The sequence below is a fragment of the Lissotriton helveticus genome, chromosome 5_1, assembly GCF_964261635.1.
Source record: "Lissotriton helveticus chromosome 5_1, aLisHel1.1, whole genome shotgun sequence".
In the NCBI taxonomy this organism is placed as follows: domain Eukaryota; kingdom Metazoa; phylum Chordata; class Amphibia; order Caudata; family Salamandridae; genus Lissotriton; species Lissotriton helveticus.
In genome coordinates, this window is record NC_136065.1 from 1,273,126,139 (window position 1) to 1,273,144,411 (window position 18,273).

Here is an 18,273-nt window from a genome sequence, read left to right on the forward strand (position 1 = left end):
ATTCTCCGATCTTCCTACTGTACAGTGGTATGCGTGAATGTTCCCAATACATTGCTGCTTCACCTGTCCTTTTACTTCTTTTCAGCCTGGAAAGTTGACGGAGGCCTTCAAGTACTTTGTGCAGGGAATGGGATACAGTAAGTATCTGAGATCAGGGTCGGTGTAGGTGCTGTGGGCTAGATTTCTCTCCCAGGCAGAGAACGGGTACAGCGCAGGCAGCAATAGTGTGAGCTTGCAGCACACACCGAGGTGATACAGCACGGGCAGGCTTTACACAATGTAGGCAGCAACAGTGCAAGCTTCCTTTAGGTACAGCACAGTCAGCAGCTTTCTTAAAGGACATAAAGACCAGATATTAGTACAACCTCTCATTGCATGATCAGTTCAGATGCAGCACAGTATTCAGCAGATCTAGGTTCCTTTACACATCATTTGTACAGTACAAGCTGCAGCCAGTGCACGCTACCTTCATGCATTAAGTTAAGATAAATCAAGGTGCAGTACAACAAGCTTTCCTCACACATAACATGTACAGCACATGTAGCAGCAGTTCAAACTTACCTCTTACTCTGTAGAGGTGACTCACAGGCAGCACAATTGTGAGCTTACCTCCTATCGGAGCAGGTACAGCACGGGGAGCAACGGCGCACGCTTGTCTCTCTTTCACAGTCCAGGTATGACTTTGAATTTGAATTTAAAACATTTGTACAGCGCACTTTTACCCAGCGGTTTCATGGCGCTATTTGTGTTGCAGTGGGCGGCAGCAGTAGGAGGAGGTTAGACAGAGTAGGCTTGTGTGAATAGGAAGGTTTTAAGATCCTTCCGGAACTGAGGGTAGGAGGACGATGTACGAAGGGCAACGGGAAGGGAGTTCCAGAATACTGCAGCCCAGCAGCAGTTTAAACATCCTCAGGCAAACAGAATAGATACAGCATGGCCTGTGTACCCAGCACTAGCCTTTTTGTTTGCTTAGAATGGTTATTCCGGGTTTTGAGATGGGGATTAATGCGAGTGCTGACTAACATGTGCTGGTGCAATGGTTCAGGGTTGGTGATATGCAGATACGTGATGGTTCTTGAAATTCACTCCTGCAGAGACTTTTGGTATGCTGATGTTCACTTGTGCAAATACTAGGTTAGCATACTGGCACTGGACCGTTCTTGCTGCTCATTCCTGCAGAGACTCTTGTGGCATGGTGGTACTGAATGGTTCTTGAACCTCGCCTCTGCAAGGGGTCACTTCTGGGATTCAACTACTGGAGTGGTCTTGGAGCCTACCCATGCATGGAGATTGGGTGTGCATATAGTCGTTGATTCTTGGAGCTCACTCTTGCTGAGACTCTCTGGAGCTCACTGCTTCTACGCCTCCCTGTTGGCATGCTGGTTCTAATTACTCTCTCCTGCAGTGTCTTTGTTGGTGAACTGGCACTGACGTTTCGAGATGCTTACTCCGAGTCTTGCTTATGAGAAGTGTCTATACTCCCCTCTGGATAGTCTGTTACAACGCGGTCCTTTGGCGTTACTCTTGCAGAGATGACCTGCTGTAATATGGATCCCTGGTGGCTATGGAATCTTGCACCTCTGGATAGTTTGTATTTTAGATCAGACCCTGTTATAAGGCAGCAAATGGATTGTTGGTATGAGTCTCTCTTCCCGAGCGCCTGTCGCCATGCTGCTGCTGGATAGTTCTTTTATTTCTTTGTTGGAATGCACGCACAAGTCCTTCCTTCTTCATGGAGTCTTGTTGGGTGATTTTTTTGATCATGCTTCTCCATAGCCTCTGTTAGAATGAAGGTACTGAGAGTTTTAAGGGTTTCTCTTCTTAGTGAAACGGTTATTAAAATGCAGGCAGTGACCGGTTGTTAGGTCTTGAGCTTCAGGGAATTTCCTGTTGAAATGCAAGTCCTTCTCATCCTTCGATCTTGCTGCTGTTTTGAGTTACTGTTGGAATACTGATCAAAGGGGGTTCTTGTGTGTTCATCCTCTGACATCTTGCAGCCATGGAAATTCTCATTTGGGATCCGCATAGCAGATGGTCTATGGGTCTTTGTCATGTAAAGGTCCTAGATTAGAAATCTGTTGAAATCCAGTTAACTGTATGGTTCTTGGATCACACTCCACACTAGAGTCTGTTGGAATGCAAGCATTGGATGGGGTTTAGTCTTCTTTTTGAAGAAAGTGTGTTTTAGCTCAGAAGTGTTTGGTTTATGGCTCTCGCTCCACTTAGTCTGTTGCATTCGAACCCTGCATACGTCAATAGTATTGCTCCTTTTGAAAGTTTCTGCTAGGATCCAGTTAGTAGATAGTATATGGGTTTCGCTCATGTAGTGTATTTATGTCCAATAAAAGTACTTGTTGAATTCTGGGCCTGACTCTGCCTGGAGTCTGATAAAATGCAGGTAGTAAGTAGGTATTGAGTCATACCACTAGAGAGTCTCTGTTGGCAGGGGGGTGCCAAATGCATGACTCAGCTCACTACTGGACAGTGTCTTTAAAATTAATTTCCTAGACTGTTTTTGGGTGTTGATTCTGAAAAGTTTGTTGTAATGCAGTCACTAAATGATACATAGCTGTTGCTTCTGAAGAAATGTTGTTGGTAAGTTTAAACCCTGTGAAGGTATAATTAAAATACTTACATTATGGAGAAGACAGTCCTTCAGTGAAATAAGAACAACATATATGTCCCAAACAAAATGCATCCTGTGTGCAAGGATACAATTCTAGTCCTTTGACAGAACAGTAGTTTTGTTTTGCACCTAAGATTATTTGTTATGCAGGTTCTGGGTGCTGGATTTTGCTTTTTTGGGGAAATATTAATCCTTCTGCGTAATTTATTATTATTTTTTTTTTAAATAAACGTCGCTCATGGCAAGCTACCTTGGAATGCAAAACTGTCAGATCCTTCAAGGCTCTTTGCAGTCTCTCAGTGGTGCTAATGCATCTGCCCTCTGTGGAGTCTGTGTTTAAGAACATTTGTTTGTCAAATCCATGACCTGTTTTTCTCTTCTTTCTCTGTCGTCTTCTTTGGATCCAGTCCCCCACGTTCTGGACAAGAGGCGTAGTATGGGGTCAGGTAGCTTTTAATGACACCTCTGCTTTCCCAGCACACCTTGCTCCCAGCAGCTCCTCTTCCCTCAAACCCACCCTTGAGAACCTGAACTTTTCCAGCACCAGCCTTGTGCAGTGCCTGACAGATTCACAGAACACGGGCCTTGCATGGTCTGACTACCCTTACCCCCGTCTGCTGGCGAAGTATGGTCATCTTGTCGCTTATCAGGTATATGGTAGGATAAAAAAATGATGGTGCTTTTAGAGAGAGACGATCAAAGGGTAACAGGAGTGTGGGAGGCAGAGTAAATTATATGGAAATGAGCAAATGGGAGATGATAAAAAGTAGAAATGAGATGCAAAAATTGAGGTTTCATCTGGCGATATATACCAATAAAGCATGAGACTGCTTGAAGGAGACAGGGAGAGATAAATGATAATGGGAAAAAGAGACAGATGTGAGCATAGGAACAAAGTTAAGAGAGAATGGCTGGGGCAGTGTAAAAAGATTTAACAGTAGGGTGAGACTAGTGCAGATGGTTTAGACCCAAATTGTATATTATATTAACAAAAGTAACCCCTATAGATGGTGCAGATCCCCACGTGTGAGGAAAAATGTAAACATATGCCCCTGTAATGGGATGAGTTTACAGTAGGGGAAACATTGAAGAAAGTGGGTGTGAAAGAGATAGGCAAACAAAAGTTTTGCTTAAAAGGGCACTTGGCGGTGTAGATGTTTGACATAGGCCCCTGTTGCTGAGTGGATTGTCTTCAGTTAGCCAGCAGATACTGTAGTCTTAGTGCTCACAGTGGCAGAGATGTATGATCTCACTATAGTGCACACACGCCACTCACTTTATCACTTGTATGAACCTGCTCGTCACCTGTCACCTGTCACTGCATGGCCGGCTCATAGAATCCTTCACCTCTTGCTGTTCACCCTGAAGTACCAATGTATATCTGTGTGCACATCTTGGTATCGTTGCTATTGTTGCAACGGGATTTGTCCCACTGTTGCTATTGGTGCAACGGGATTGGTCCCATTGTTGCTAATGGTGCTACGGGATTTGCTCCTCTGTAGCGCTGCATTGGAACAGTGAGGATTCCATCTGCTGCTTTATTTCAGTTTTGAGGGAGGAAAGTCACTGTTCGAGGCATATGAGCTGCAGATTACACACTGTGCATAGATCGCTACCAAGTGTTGGGCCCTGATGTTTGCAGTTTGTTTTTGTCCTGAAAAGTTCTTTGGAAGTCACGAGATCGGTGACTCCTCCTTTGGACCACATTGCGCATGGGCATCGGCTCCATCCTCGGATTTTATTTTTACCGCCATCGGCTCAGATGTGTTTCCGTCGCTCCGGTTTGGAACCGATTTTTCCATAGGCGCACAATCACCCAGTTTGACGTTATTGTTTTGATCACGGCCCCCATCGACGCGACTCTTCACGACTTCGAAGTCTTCGATTCCGGTCATCGACGAAGGCCTTCGGGCCTACCTGGGCCTTACTCTCTGGCTCATGGAAAGGACGCCATTCAAGAAGTGTCATCAATGTGGGTCGAAGTTTCCCCACAACGATCTACATGAGGTGTGCAACCTGCCTCTCCCCGGAGCACGAGGTCAAAGACTGATCCGCTTGTGACTCCTTCGGCTTCAAGAAGACTATTCGGGACCGACGAGCTTGACGAACCATGGCTCGCTTGTCTTCTTCGTTCCCGGATGACATTTTCCAAGAAGGCGTTGACGTGCCAGAGCAACAGCAATAACATGGCGTCGACAGCCATTCCGAGGCTGACTACTCAGACGTCGAGGACATCACTCCGGCACAGAGGGTCGTAAGTACACATGTTGCCCCCGACTCTTCCTCGACATCCTCGAAAAAGGCTTCGGTCACACCCTCACCTTCGGGCCCAGGTACACACCGAGAGACTGCTTCACATGCCCCGCTTTCGGGCTCGCAAAGAAGCCTAATAAGCCTTTAGGTAGCTCGAGTCGGCCTATTCCCAGTGTCGATCCCATACCGACACCGAAAAAGAAGCCATCTTCCTTATCCACGCCAACCGTTGCTTCACCACCCAAGCACTCTGCGCCAAAGACTGGCACTGGCTCATCGATGTCAAAACCACATTCGGAGCAGAGTAAAAAACTGCCTAAAGGTCCCGACTCCCAGAACTTTTTACACCATATCCTACACAAAATACTTGTGGAAAGGATCCTAAGACTGGCCAACTGACTCTTCGCTCCAAGAAGGGACCACTAGAGGTGCCTGCACCTCCTCCCCCAAAGAAGAGAGACATTGCATTAAGGGTCCCTTCTCCACCACCTCCCCATACTCTTCCTCCCCCTCCACCTCATCATTCTCCTACACCATCCCTTAATCCAGGTGATGATGTAGATACAGACAGTGATGACACAGGTGGGGTTGCATATGACCCAGTAGGGACCAATAGTCCCCCCTCAGTCACCTAATCCATGGGATGATTATTCCACCCCTGATGTGCCTTACGTCCCTCAAGATGATGTATATCCTCCAGGCCTTAACCCCAGAGGACACTATAGGTTTTAACCTACTAGTCCATAGGGCTGCCCAATACCATGGGGTCGACTTGCACACAGACACTGTGGAGGAAGATTTCTTATTGGACACTTTTGACTCTACATAAAAGTCCCCTTCCATTTTGCCAATGCTTAAGGGGGTCATTAAGCATGCAACAGAGGTATTTAAAGATCCTGTCAGGGCTCGAGTCCTCAACCCCCGCATTGGGGGGGAAAAAAAGCAAACCCTACAGATCCAGTTTACATTAGAGGCCCAGCACCGCTAGATTCCTTGGTAGTTTCTAACGCACGTAAACGTGCCAATTCACATACATCAGGGGAGGCCTCATCACCAGCTAAGGAATCTAAACTCCTTGACGCCTCCGGCAAACAAACAGCGTCACAGACAGCTAACATATGGCGCATTGCCACTACACAACCGCTATTGGCAAGATATGACAGGGCACATTATGATGAACTGGAATCCATAATGCAGCATCTACCAGATAAATATAAAAATAGGGCCAATGAACTCATACAGGAAGGTAAAAATAACACCAATACTTCCATTCGTTGTGCCCTAGATGCCGCAGATACTGCCTCAAGGGCAATTAACACCAGTGTCCTTTTGCGTAGACATACCTGTCTACGTATTTCAGGTTTCAAACCTGAAGTACAAAATTCCATCCTCAATCAGCCATTTGATGAGAAACACCTATTTGGCCCGAATGTCGATGTATCTTTAGAGAAAATGAAAAAAGACACCGACACAGCTAAATCTATGGGAGCCTTGCAATTGCAAGCTCCCAGACATTCGTTTCGTCGCTCATCATATAGAGGCAACACAAGAGGCTACTCCTCCTATAGCCCCTTTACTTCCTATAAGACCCCTAGCCCATCCACATTCACTAAGGGCTACCAAAGAGGGGGTTACAGTGGTAAGAACAACAAAGGCAGTGGCAAAACCAACAACTCCCGCTCTGCCTCCACCTCTCCCCAATGACTTTCCTCCACTCCCCCCCCCCCTTTCCCTCCCCCACCATTCCACTCCTGTGGGGGGAAGACTACAACAATTCCTTCCTGCCTGGACCAACATCACATCAGACAGGTGGGTGTGACAAATTATTCAATCAGCTTACTGTCTAGAACTAACATCTACCCCCCCTCCAAACATACCGCCCAAACAGCGTCCAATGTCACAAGAGAATTTATCACTGCTAAAGCAAGAAGTAATATCTTTACTGGAAAAAAGTGCAATAGAACCTGTTCCTCTGCACCAACAAAACAAGGTCTACTCCCTATACTTTCTTATCCAAAAGAAGGACGGCTCTCTAATACCTATTCTAGACCTCAGACCTCTAAACATATACATTCAATCAGACCATTTTCACATGGTCACACTCCAACAAGTCCTTCCTCTTCTGTTACAAAACTACTTCCTTGCTACTCTAGATCTCAAGGATGCATACTTCCACATTCTCATTCACAAAGCTCACAGGAAGTATCTCAGATTTGTAATAGACGGGCAGCACTATCAAGTCAAAGTACTCTTATTCGGAGTCACAACAGTATCAAGAGTATTCACCAAGTGCCTAGCAGTAATGGCAGCACATTTATGAAGACCGCACATCCACGTCTTACCATACCTGAACGACTGGCTCATAAAAGCCAGCTCCTACAACCAGTGTGTAGAACATACTCATGCCACTATCCAACTGCTTCACAACTTGGGGTTCACAATAAACCTTTGGCCTAACGGCTAAGGCGCTCGACCTCGGACCTGGGGATCTGGGTTCGAGTCTCGGTAACAACGCCAAAAACCTCCTGTGATTCTGGGCAAATCACTTTATCTCCCCCTGCCTAAAATGAGTGTTTCAAAAGGGGGTGGTGATGGACAGAGTATCTGAATTAAGCAGAACACTCCTACCCAGTCAAAAGATCAGGACTTGATCCATCACCGTTTTTTAGCTCACTGCACCATCCCAGTCAAGAACCTGGCTACATGCAAATTAGTCTGACCCTGGCCCAGTGCATCATGGGAACAGGGCAGACCAAACGACCGGTTTCTGGCATTACAGCCGTCTTCGGCCCGGCTTGCTTGAATCCTGATGGTGCAGTGAAAATGAAAGTGTGTCCTCATGTAACGTAACTGGTGCTATGTAAAGCGCTCTGATACCTGATTCGGTTCGGGTCTAGTTCGCGCTATATAAAAACTCTGCAAAAAAAAAACACACACAAGTCCCATCTGCAAACATCCAAAGTACAACAATACCTCGATGCCACAATAAACACCTCGACAGCGCTAGCTTATCCCACTCCGTTAAGGATAGCCAGCATGCAAGCTCTTCTCACAAAGTTTCAGCCACAACACTCCCTTGCAGCACAAGTGTTCATGCAGCTCATAGGGATGATGGCCTCTTGCATTTTCATAGTGCCCCATGCAAGAGTTCAAATGCGTCCTCTTCAAGAGTGCTTAGCACGGGAATGGAACCAGGTTCAAGGCCAATTAACTGACCTAGTGTTGGTGGACGGTCGGACTCCTCGCTCTCAGCAGTGGTGGAACACCAGAAACCTTTCCAAAGGGCGACCGTTCCTAGAGCCAGTTCCTCAGATAGTCTTGACAGCGGACGCATTGCTCTCCGGCTGGGGAGCCCACCTACTGCAACACACCATGCAAGGCAGGTGGACACCACAACAAAAGTTACTTCATATCAATCATCTGGAGTTACTAGCCATATTCCTAGCATTAAAAGCTTTCCAAAAGCAAGTATCTAACAAAGCTGTGTTAGTCTGCATGGACAACATGACAGCCATGTATTACATACAGAAACAGGGCGGAACACACTCCCTGCAACTCGCTCAGCTAGCACAGAATATATGGCGGTTGGCTATACCTCAAAACATATTCCTCTTAGCCCAGCATGTTCCAGGAGTACAAAATACCATAGCAGATCTGCCAAGTCGTCAGACACAACAGATCGACGAGTGGGAACGTCACCCGCAAGTTCTTCAACCATTCTTTCAGATGTAGGGACAACCCCAGATAGACCTCTTTGCCACCCACGAAAACGCCAAATGCCCAAGCTTCGCTGTCCGATATCCACACCCACTGTCCAAAAGCAATGTGATATGGATGAACTGGTCAGGCAAATTTGCGTACGCTTATCCGCCTCTACCACTCATGCCACTAGTAGTACGCAAACTACAGCAGCATTCTCTATCCCTCATCCTAGTTGCTCCAACATGGGCCAGGCAGCCGTGGTACACCACACTGCTACAACAGTCTGTAGTGCCGCACCAAAAGCTATACCTATCTCCACGCCTATTAACCTAGAACCGTGGAGAGATCAGAGACCCGGGCCCAGCTCAGCTCAACCTTGCGGTCTGGCTCCTGAAATCCTAGAATTCGGTTATCTTAACCTTCCTCCTGACTGTATAAACGTCATAAGAGGCTAGACGTCCAACCACTAGAGCATGCTATGCAGCCAAGTGGAAACGCTTTGTAATATATTGTCGCAACAACAATATTAATCCTCTAGACGTGTCTATTCAACACATCATAGCATACTTATTACATCTTTAATAGACGTGTAGGCTAAGTTACATTATTGGACTGCATCTTGCTGCCACAGCAGCATCTCTACAGAACAGACAGCCTCTATTTCTGTTCAGAATGCCTGCTATTAAAGCTTTCATGGAAGGTCTCACGTGAATAATTCCTCCCAGGGTACCACCTTCACCAGTGTGGAATTTAAACATTATTCTCACGCAGCTAATGGGACCTCCCTTCGAACCTTTACATAAATGTGAACTACAATTTTTAACATGGAAGGTTGCGTTCTTAGTAGCTATTACTTCACTACGGAGAGCTAGTGAACTACATGCATTAACCATTCAAGAATCTTTCTTGCAAATGCATCACAATAAGGTCGTTCTCCGTACCCGTCCAAAATTCCTTCCCAAAGTCATCCCTCCCTTCCACCTCAATCAATCTGTGGAACTCCCTGTGTTCTTCTCGCAGCCACAAACAGTAGCAGAAAGATCTCTTCATACCCTAGATGTCAAAAGAGCATTGTTATACCTCATTGAGAACACAACCCTTTTGTAAGACCAAACCACCCTATATCAAAATCTGGGTTAGCTAGGTGGATTGTTAAATGCATACAAATTTGCTATCACAAAGCTAAACTTATGTGATCTGTTCCTCCTAAAGCCCACTCTACAAGGAAAATGGGGGCTTCAATAGCATTTTTAGGGAACATTCCCTTAGATGACATCTGCAAAGCACCTACATGGTCTACACCGCACACATTCACAAAACACTATTGTATAGATGTGCAAACTAAACAACAAGCTAATGTGGGCCAGGCTGTTCTCAAAACACTATTTCAACTACTGCAACGGATAGGGGTGGTCGCCGCTAAGAGTGGGTACTGCAATACAATCTATGCACAGTGTGTAATCTGCAGCTCATATGCCTCGAACGGAAAATGCTACTTACCAGTATGCATCTGTTCTTGGCATGTAGAGCTGCAGAGTTACACACGCCCACCCGCCTCCCCAGCTACCCTTATCTGTTCCAGTATTATCTTAATTATATGGGGAGAGGAGTTGGCCTAACGGCTAGGGCGCTCGACCTCGGACCTGGGGATCTGGGTTCGAGTCTCGGTAACAACGCCAAAACCTCCTGTGATTCTGGGCAAATCACTTAATCTACCCGTGCCTAAAATTAAAGTAACTGGAAAAACGTAAAAAAAAAAAAAAAAGTAACGTAACTGGAAAAATATGTAAAGCGCTCTGATACCTGATTCGGTTCGGGTCTAGTTCGCGCTATATAAAACTCTGCAAAAAAAAAAAAAAAATTATATCCAGCTTAATGGACATCCTTCCTTTTCTTGCAAAGCTCCATTTCCCTAATGGCGAAAAACAATCTGAGGATGGAGCCGATGCCCATGCACAGTGTGGTCCAAAGGAGGAGTCACTTATCTCGTGACTTCCAAAGAACTTTTCAGGACAAAAACAAACTGCAAACATCCTGGCCCAACACTAGGTGGCGATCTATGCACAGTGTGTAACTCTGCAGCTCTACATGCCAAGAACAGATGCATACTGGTCAGTAGCATTTTCCTTCCATGTCTTCAAGAGCAAGTGACGCAGTCATTGTCAGTGACACAGTGTGTTACACATGGACAGTGAAGTTTTCTTGTGTTCAGTGGTGTTTGGAAAACATGAACACTTCCGTGTTGCATGGGGGCAGAGTTCAACATCTTTCCTCCACTCTCAGGGGTCAGACCTGAGGTTCTAAGAGGAAAGAGCTTGTAACTCTTGTCTGGGAGTAGGAAGGCCCTTTTGTTGTGGTAAGGGTGATTGTGCACCTAGTTTCTCAAGACAACAGCAGAGCCTGCCTTGGAGAACACATCCCTATCTCTTGCCCTGGGAGGGTTCAGACTCTCATCACATACCCCTCTCTCTTAGCGGGCGCATTGTTCTGAAGGGCTGTAGACCGCCCCATGCACCCTAACTATAGCAGGGGGGCGCCTGAGTCCCATAACCTGCCACATCAAACCTCCCTGAACCTGAAGGCATTTCCTTGGGAGTGTAACAATATTCAAAGTTCAGGTTTAGACTCTCATTTCTCCAAACATGATACAGGTTCCAGAAATCTTAATAAAAAGGGAGGCCATTTTTTCAGTTGGTTTTTCCACCTGTACAATTGCATCCTTAAAGAGTAAATAAATCTACCATTATGTCCACTAATTTGCTTAACCACATGTTCCCTGTCTTGGAGCATTATTCACTATTTGAGTGCTGGTGTATCCATTTAGTTGTGAACAGCAGTGCCCAAAATGGAACAATTGCTGTTCTTGATGTTGACAGAGCTTCTGAATGCATCTGAACCCAGAATTTTGTTGCGGCCTGACGGCATGGTGCCTGGATGTCTTCTGGTTTAGGAGTCCTAGATTAAGATTTGCATGGCTTCATTGTGGCTAGTTGTTCTTTGGTTCTGAGTTCATAGGTTAAAAATTACATCCCTTCTGTCTTATGGTGGATATCTGGTACAGATATTATTGTTTAAAAGATGTATGGCTTAAGAAGGGTCGAGATCAGAGGTTAAATTGCCATATTTCTATGATTGACACTGTTGAAATGGTCCAGTTCTGTGCTCTGGTGTTAAAGGTTATGTCACTTCTGCTATTGTGACTGGCCGCTGATTCATAGGTCCTAATATGAAAGTGAGATTCTGCTGCAACTGACTGAATACCTGTTTTTTTTTTTCTTTGTAGTGGCCTCCTCCTGCATGACTCGTCTTTCTCGCTCCCGCACCGCCTCTCTGTCCAGTGCCTCGGGGGAGGGGAACCGCTCTCGCTCCCGCACCATGTCGCAGAGCAGCGAGTCCGGCCAGGTTCCCCCTGCCACCATGGAAGTGTCCTGCTGAGCGAAGCAAAGCTGGCTGATGCCTCCGCCAACCTATGACCTGCCCCCAACTACCGACGTGAGGCCAACTGCGTGTCGAGGGAGGAGGGGCATCCTACCCTTTTTCGCTTATCCCAGGATGCACTTGCTCGCAAGGATCGCCTCCTAGCAGAAATACAAAAAAATGCAAAAAAAATTTAGATTTTTTTAAAACACTTTAAAAAAAGTTGAGATTTTCATTGTTTTTTTATGAGTGAGGCCTGTTGGGTGGCACTGGGTGGATTTGGCAGGGCAGCAGTTGGGTGTGGCGTCTTTAGTCATTGCCAGTTAAGGAACTTAAAGGTTGAGGTCTCAGAGGGGCTTGGCGTGATATGAATGGCCGGATTTATGCTGGGCATCAGTGGGCACTGATGTTGAGTAAAGCTTGTCCAGAGCAGGATGTCTGTCCCCATTTTTAGAATCATCTGTGAAATTTAAGATTAACCTCTTCTATATGGACATTACTCGGCTGCTCTTAATGAGACTGGGGTGAGGATGTGGGAAGCCGTGTAGTTGGTGTTGTTTTTCACACCAGGCTATTACGTACATATTAAGGCTTTTAGCACCCACTTATAGGGTGATCGCCATGTCTGTACTCTAGCCTTGCTTTGATTGTCTTTGTTCCTCCATCGGAGGTGTTGTACACCATGTCTGATGAAGAAAAGCGAGCGGGCAGTCTTTTACGAGAAACTAGGGGAGAGGATTGGGGAGTTTAGAGGGACATTTACTCTGTTCTTCTTTATGAAGAGACAATCGTCAGGCTAACATGATACATTGTCTTTAGCTCCTCCATTTACCGTATCGGAGTTGTGCATCTCAATCCTCCTTATTGAAGATGGTCCTTTCTTGGACCCACAAGGGTTTCCTACCTTCACCTGCGGGACTCTGTGGGTCTGGTGCAAGTCATCTCCAAGGGCATAGTGTGCTGTGTCTGTGCCTGGAACCTGATCTTTATTCATCTTTGACACACCATTCAGGCACGGAGTTCACTGGTCGCACTGCACCATTTTGGGAGTAGATGACCTTCCACTCTCAAGATTGATTCAGATGTTGCGAACCATGTTCATGTGGTCGTAAATCCACTCTGACTTGGACTAGATCCCTTCCCAATATATTCCTTTATAGACCTTTGCCAGATGTACGATTCCCTGTTCTTTTTCCATCTCTTTTATGATTTGCTTCAGTTTTATTCTTTCCCCATCGTAACCAGCTTGTTTTCCTTCTCCTTTATTGTTTCATCCAAAATGCTACTTCTTTCCCTCTTTTGTGTTTAAAGTCCTAAACATTGAGTTATCTTGATCAAAGAGCATCCTTAGTGGGATAGCAGTAGGTCAGCGTGTATTTGAGCCATTTTTGAAAGTTGAGCAGCTTCACTTATTTAGGATCGGTCTTTAGCCCAGCTTCTACCACTTTTGAGGTGCGACTGCACCTTGTTCATTGCCATTTAATTGGTCATTGGGCATGTAGAAGGATTTCACCTCTGACACACTGCTGACTAGACCTAGGCCAGTTCTGTCTTATGGGTAGGAGAGTACAGCCTGGCAACTTTATCCCCGTTTATCCCTGCTGGTTCATTTCCACAATTTTTTATTGTCTTCCAGGCTGTTTTCAGCAATTTTGTAAAGTGATTTTCACATTTAACTAGGAAAAAAGGTATGGGAGGAAGGCATAAACCGGCACAAATGAGCACCTGCCGATGCAAGGTGACGCCACAAAGGCAGGAATGCTGTAAAAATGTAAGAGTAAAACTAAGGAACCTTTAATATTGCGTTGAGGGGAAAGTTTCGTTCATTGGCTTGCTGGCCAGAGGAATCTGAAAGAGAGGGAACAGCAACTTGCCCATCGTGGTCTGGGGTGAAACATAAGTCACTGACATTGTCCACAGTGACTGAGGAAGGCCCGGCCCCTACCAGGTTAAGAGTCCTCGGCCACAAGCCTTAGGTCTTAAAATCTGAGGCTGACGTTTGTGTCTGCAAGGAAGTATTGCAAGCTTGCAGGAGGCAAAGTGGGCTACCTGCCCGGACTGCTGCACATATGACTTGGGAAGAGGTGGCATCACGGAGGGGCATTTGATATGGTGTTTGTTTTTTTTTACCCTTTGGTGCGCTTATAACCACAGATTAATTGTAGCTAGCAGAGTGAACGTGCGCTTCAGCTTACTGAATCCAAGGTAGCGCCCTGAGGCTAACCAAAACCGATGTTTAATGGGTAACCCCTAGACAAATGTTCTGCTGTAGCTCCGGGTGGGGGTAGAATTTAGGGACGCATAAAAAGGCTGTCCCACCTCCCGGGGAGGTAGGAATTTCAGCTTGTACTGTGATTAATTTTTCCCCTCTTCTCTTATGAATTTTAATGTTGCATTTCTAACTTCTGGTTGTAGCTGGCACTGCCACTTTCGATCAGTCGGAGAGTTGTGGTGCCAGATCCAGGAAAATTAATAATAAAAAATAAACAAATGTTCTGTGAGATGGAATGGAGTATTTTGTTGTTTTTAATACATTTTTGTCTTGAACACTTGCGAATGTTGAAGTCCTTTTGTCATAATAACGTAGAGGAGGAGGCGGCTCATTCGTGTGTTGGTACATCTACACAAGACTCAAGTGTGCACAACAATTGGGGAAGAGTGTGTGTGTGTGTGTGTGTGTTATTAGGAAGACAACTCAATGAGGACCTATAGCCATCTTAAGCAGCAGGTGGCTCTTTTAAGTCTAGTGGCGTGGAGATTTGTGGCCCTGCAAACTGGCTAAACAAAAGTAATTGTAGGTATCGCACAATAAATGCATGTGGTGTTGGTTGCACTCTAGGTGAGGCCTACTACTTCTCCAGCTTATTCCAGCTGTTGTAGAGTGCTTAGCACCTTGGGTTAATTGATCAGTATCTTTGCTAATCTGGGGTCGTTTCACAACACACTCCATTATTATTCGTCTTCATTAATCTCAGTATGTTATTAATATGTGCTCTTAACCTTTAGACAGTGAAAAATAGAGGTAATTACATTTGGAGGATTGCTTCTGCTACTTATTTAATTTTTATTTTCTTTTGGTGCTTATTGCTTAAAAGAGCAAACAGCAAATTTCCCAACACGTGCTTTGCCCTATCATGGTACGCAGGCCTGGGGCTTTTTCAAGACATAGACTCACAAATAAGGTCCCTTATGAATGGGAACAGTACTACTGCGGAGATAGGTCTCTGGATTAGAAGCGATGATAACATTTGACAAAAATCTTATATTCTACAGTCACATCTAGGGATTTTCTTCACAGGACAGAAAGGGTCAGTGGTAGTGTCGCTGACGAAGATGGAGAAAACTGCGGTTGAACCTATCCCAGACCGCAGAGACGACTAACATTGCAGACACTACCCCAACAGTTTCTGCCCCCTGAGGCGAAGTATTCTACAACCGTTGAGGCCTTTATGAGACTATTTGCCCCGAGTTGCATTTCTATGGATTTTGTTGCCTTTCATTATTGTAGCTGGGCATCTTGTTTCTGGCAGTTCCTTTGCTGATTTCCAGGCGTTAGTTTCTGGTCTTGTGGAAGCAATGTACGCCCAAGTTCCCTTGTGTCGCCAGAGCTCCCAGATGGCGGCTAGTGAGCAATCATTAGATATCTATTTTTTGAAAGGAATACCACAGAAAACAAAATGGCTACCTTTTAACTCCAGAAGGAATGGAAGAGTGAATCTATAGCATATGCAAGTTATAAAGTATTTCTTGGGGAACTCCCACAAGTCTTTTTTTGAAAATATAAATAAATATATATATATATATATATATATATATTTATTTTCCTCCTTTGAGCATGGTAGCAAATTGTTGCCATTCAGAAGTGCTTTAGTGCACTTAAATGTGTATTTTTCACCAATCTAAGTGGCAGCTGCCATCTTAAGAAGCATTGGTATAGCCAATAGGTCCGCCTTTGGGACCTTATAAGAGATTACAATGCAAGTGCTAAGCAGCCCATTGAAAAGCATTTGTCATTGCTGAAGCTGGAGTCCCGTGGGTGCTGGGTTGAGGGGGCAGCTTTGTTAAAGTGAAAGTGGTATGGCGTGCTGGGTGGGGGCAGCTCTACTCAAAGTGAAAGCGGCATGGAGTGCTGTGCCCTGTGAGTGCTGGGTGGCGGGGCAACCCTTTTTAAAGTGAAAGCGGTGGGGAGCAGCACTTTTTAAAGTGAAAGCGCCATTGCGTGCGGGGTCTGAGGGGCAGCACTGCTGAAAGTGAAAGCAGCATGGCATGCTGTGTCCCACTAGTTCTGGATGGAGGCAGCCCTTCCTAAAGTAACAAGTGCGATCATGTTACCAATTGACAAACGCGGCCGCAAAAGTGAAAGCGACTGTACTGTGTGATTTGGAAACCTGATCCACAACAACAAGGAAAGAATGCAGCTGGCACCCTGCGTGCCGCTGCTAGCTCCCGAGACCCAAACGCCATGGGAGTGAACGTTTAGAGAAGGCGGGAAATGCACTCGTCTTTGACCAATTGCGTGCTTTCATTATTGAAAGCCGCACGCAAAGGCCAGTGGAATGTGTGGGAGTTGCCAGACCCACGTGGAGCAGTCTAGAGAAAGTTTGGAGTGCTCAGAAGAAGCCTCCATAGAGCAGGGCATGCGTGCTGCGCTAGGCTCGACCTAAAAAGGAGAACAAAATGGCATCCGCATCGTCCTGTAGGCGGATGCATGCGTGGGGGCATATGTTTGCACCTAGAAGAACTATGCAGCCACATTATTGCATCTTTTGTTTTGGATTTATCTTTTTTAGATGCTAAACAGCATTGGCATATACGGCGTAATTTTTACTGATCCTGTTCAGGATCACCCGAAAGCATTAGTAAAGCCACGAGGTACCAAAGGTGTTATAGATATGTCTGCCGAGTGATGAGGATGCAGGGGTGTCTGTGTAATAGAATGCTGCTACTTATATTTTACACTAGCAGGTTAGCTTTTTGCAGTCTCGCAATGATTTCAGAATGACATTTTTCATGGGTATCTTACATCTGCCTCCGATACTGCCTTTTAGTGGTTTGTCACAGTTTTTAGAGACTTGGGGGGCCAATAACGATGTTGGTCAGTCGCGGTCTCTGACCGACTTCTGGTTAGCAGTTCCGTCTGCCTGGTTACGATGCGACCAAACAGTCTATGAGAGCTTGTGTTATCGCCCTAAACCAGCTGTAATGCAGGCTACTATAGAGAAATGGGTGTGTGATTAAAACCCTGTGTCAGGCACCCCCCACCAACCATAGGCCGTGGAGACGAGGGCCCTGCTAGGGGCCCTTAAAGGCACGGAAAGGCTGTCCGAAACCGACATCATAATCCCGACGGAGGAAACTCCGTCCATAGAGGATTATGGTGTGGTTCAGACCGGCCGGAAGACTCCGAGAGCCGGTTGGAACCACTTCGATGACAAGCTGGTTTACGTTCCAACCGCCGACATCTTAATCGGGCTGTCTGACCGCAAACTGACCATGTTGGTCAGAAAGCCTCCAACCGCGGTCGGAAAGCTTCCGACTAGCGGTCGGAGACTTTCCGACCGACATCGTAACCGGGCGCTTGGTTTTCGGTGGGCCAGAGCCTGTTTTACGCATTGTTTGGTTTTATTTGTGTTCCTGGAGAGCATGTCCGTTTGATTTCAGAGCACCATTTATGCGTTTGTCTGTTCTCTGATGCCTTGAGAGTAACCTGGTCCTTATTTCACCTATGTTTATTTTGCGCATTGTAGAGATGGACATATTGTCATCTGTATGGTGTTTGGTAATGTGGTTGCTAAAGAATGTCATGATTGCATAACAACGCGGTGATGCATCATATCCAAGACCCTAGTGGTGTAGTGTCACTGTGATTGCTTGACTCAGAGGATGACTTTACCCCAGCTCTTCTTTCATCCCAATTAAGGACCAACCCTACTATAAATGCCCTTGTACTATAGAAAACAAATCACAAGCTCACCAGCATCCTCCTCAAAGAGAAAGTATTGTTTAGGAACTGCATTAACCTCTATGCTCTTCTGTCAGACTTGGATATTGACTTCTTCTTGAAGTGAAACTTGGCTAAGCTAGAACATCGGACTAATCCTACCGGAAGCTAAACCTGCCAGCTACACAACCCTCCTGGGAAATGTAACCAGAAAGAACTGCAGCAGTGCACTGGAAGACTGGAGCCTACATAGTCCATTGTAAACTGCACCTTTCCAAAAGGTGAATCGATATTAGTCCAGCGTTCTTGTAAAGCGGTAACAATGCCCACTAAA

At 45.7% G+C, this 18,273-nt stretch overlaps 1 protein-coding gene across 3 annotated transcripts in view; it reads left to right on the forward strand.

Annotated features, from left to right (window-relative positions):
* Positions 1-14,506, forward strand: part of NDRG2 (NDRG family member 2) — a 205,054-nt gene extending 190,548 nt beyond the window's left edge. For 2 of the 3 annotated variants that reach the window (XM_078644081.1, XM_078644082.1), the window contains exons 15-16: positions 86-137; positions 11,865-14,506. In XM_078644081.1, the coding sequence (XP_078500207.1) occupies positions 86-137; positions 11,865-12,016 (204 nt within the window). In that variant the 3' untranslated portion in view covers positions 12,017-14,506. Of the gene's footprint in view, positions 1-85; positions 138-3,033; positions 3,068-11,864 lie in introns of all 3 variants that reach the window. The other variant, XM_078644080.1, reaches the window with a different exon arrangement.
* The last annotated feature ends 3,767 nt before the right edge of the window (positions 14,507-18,273 follow it).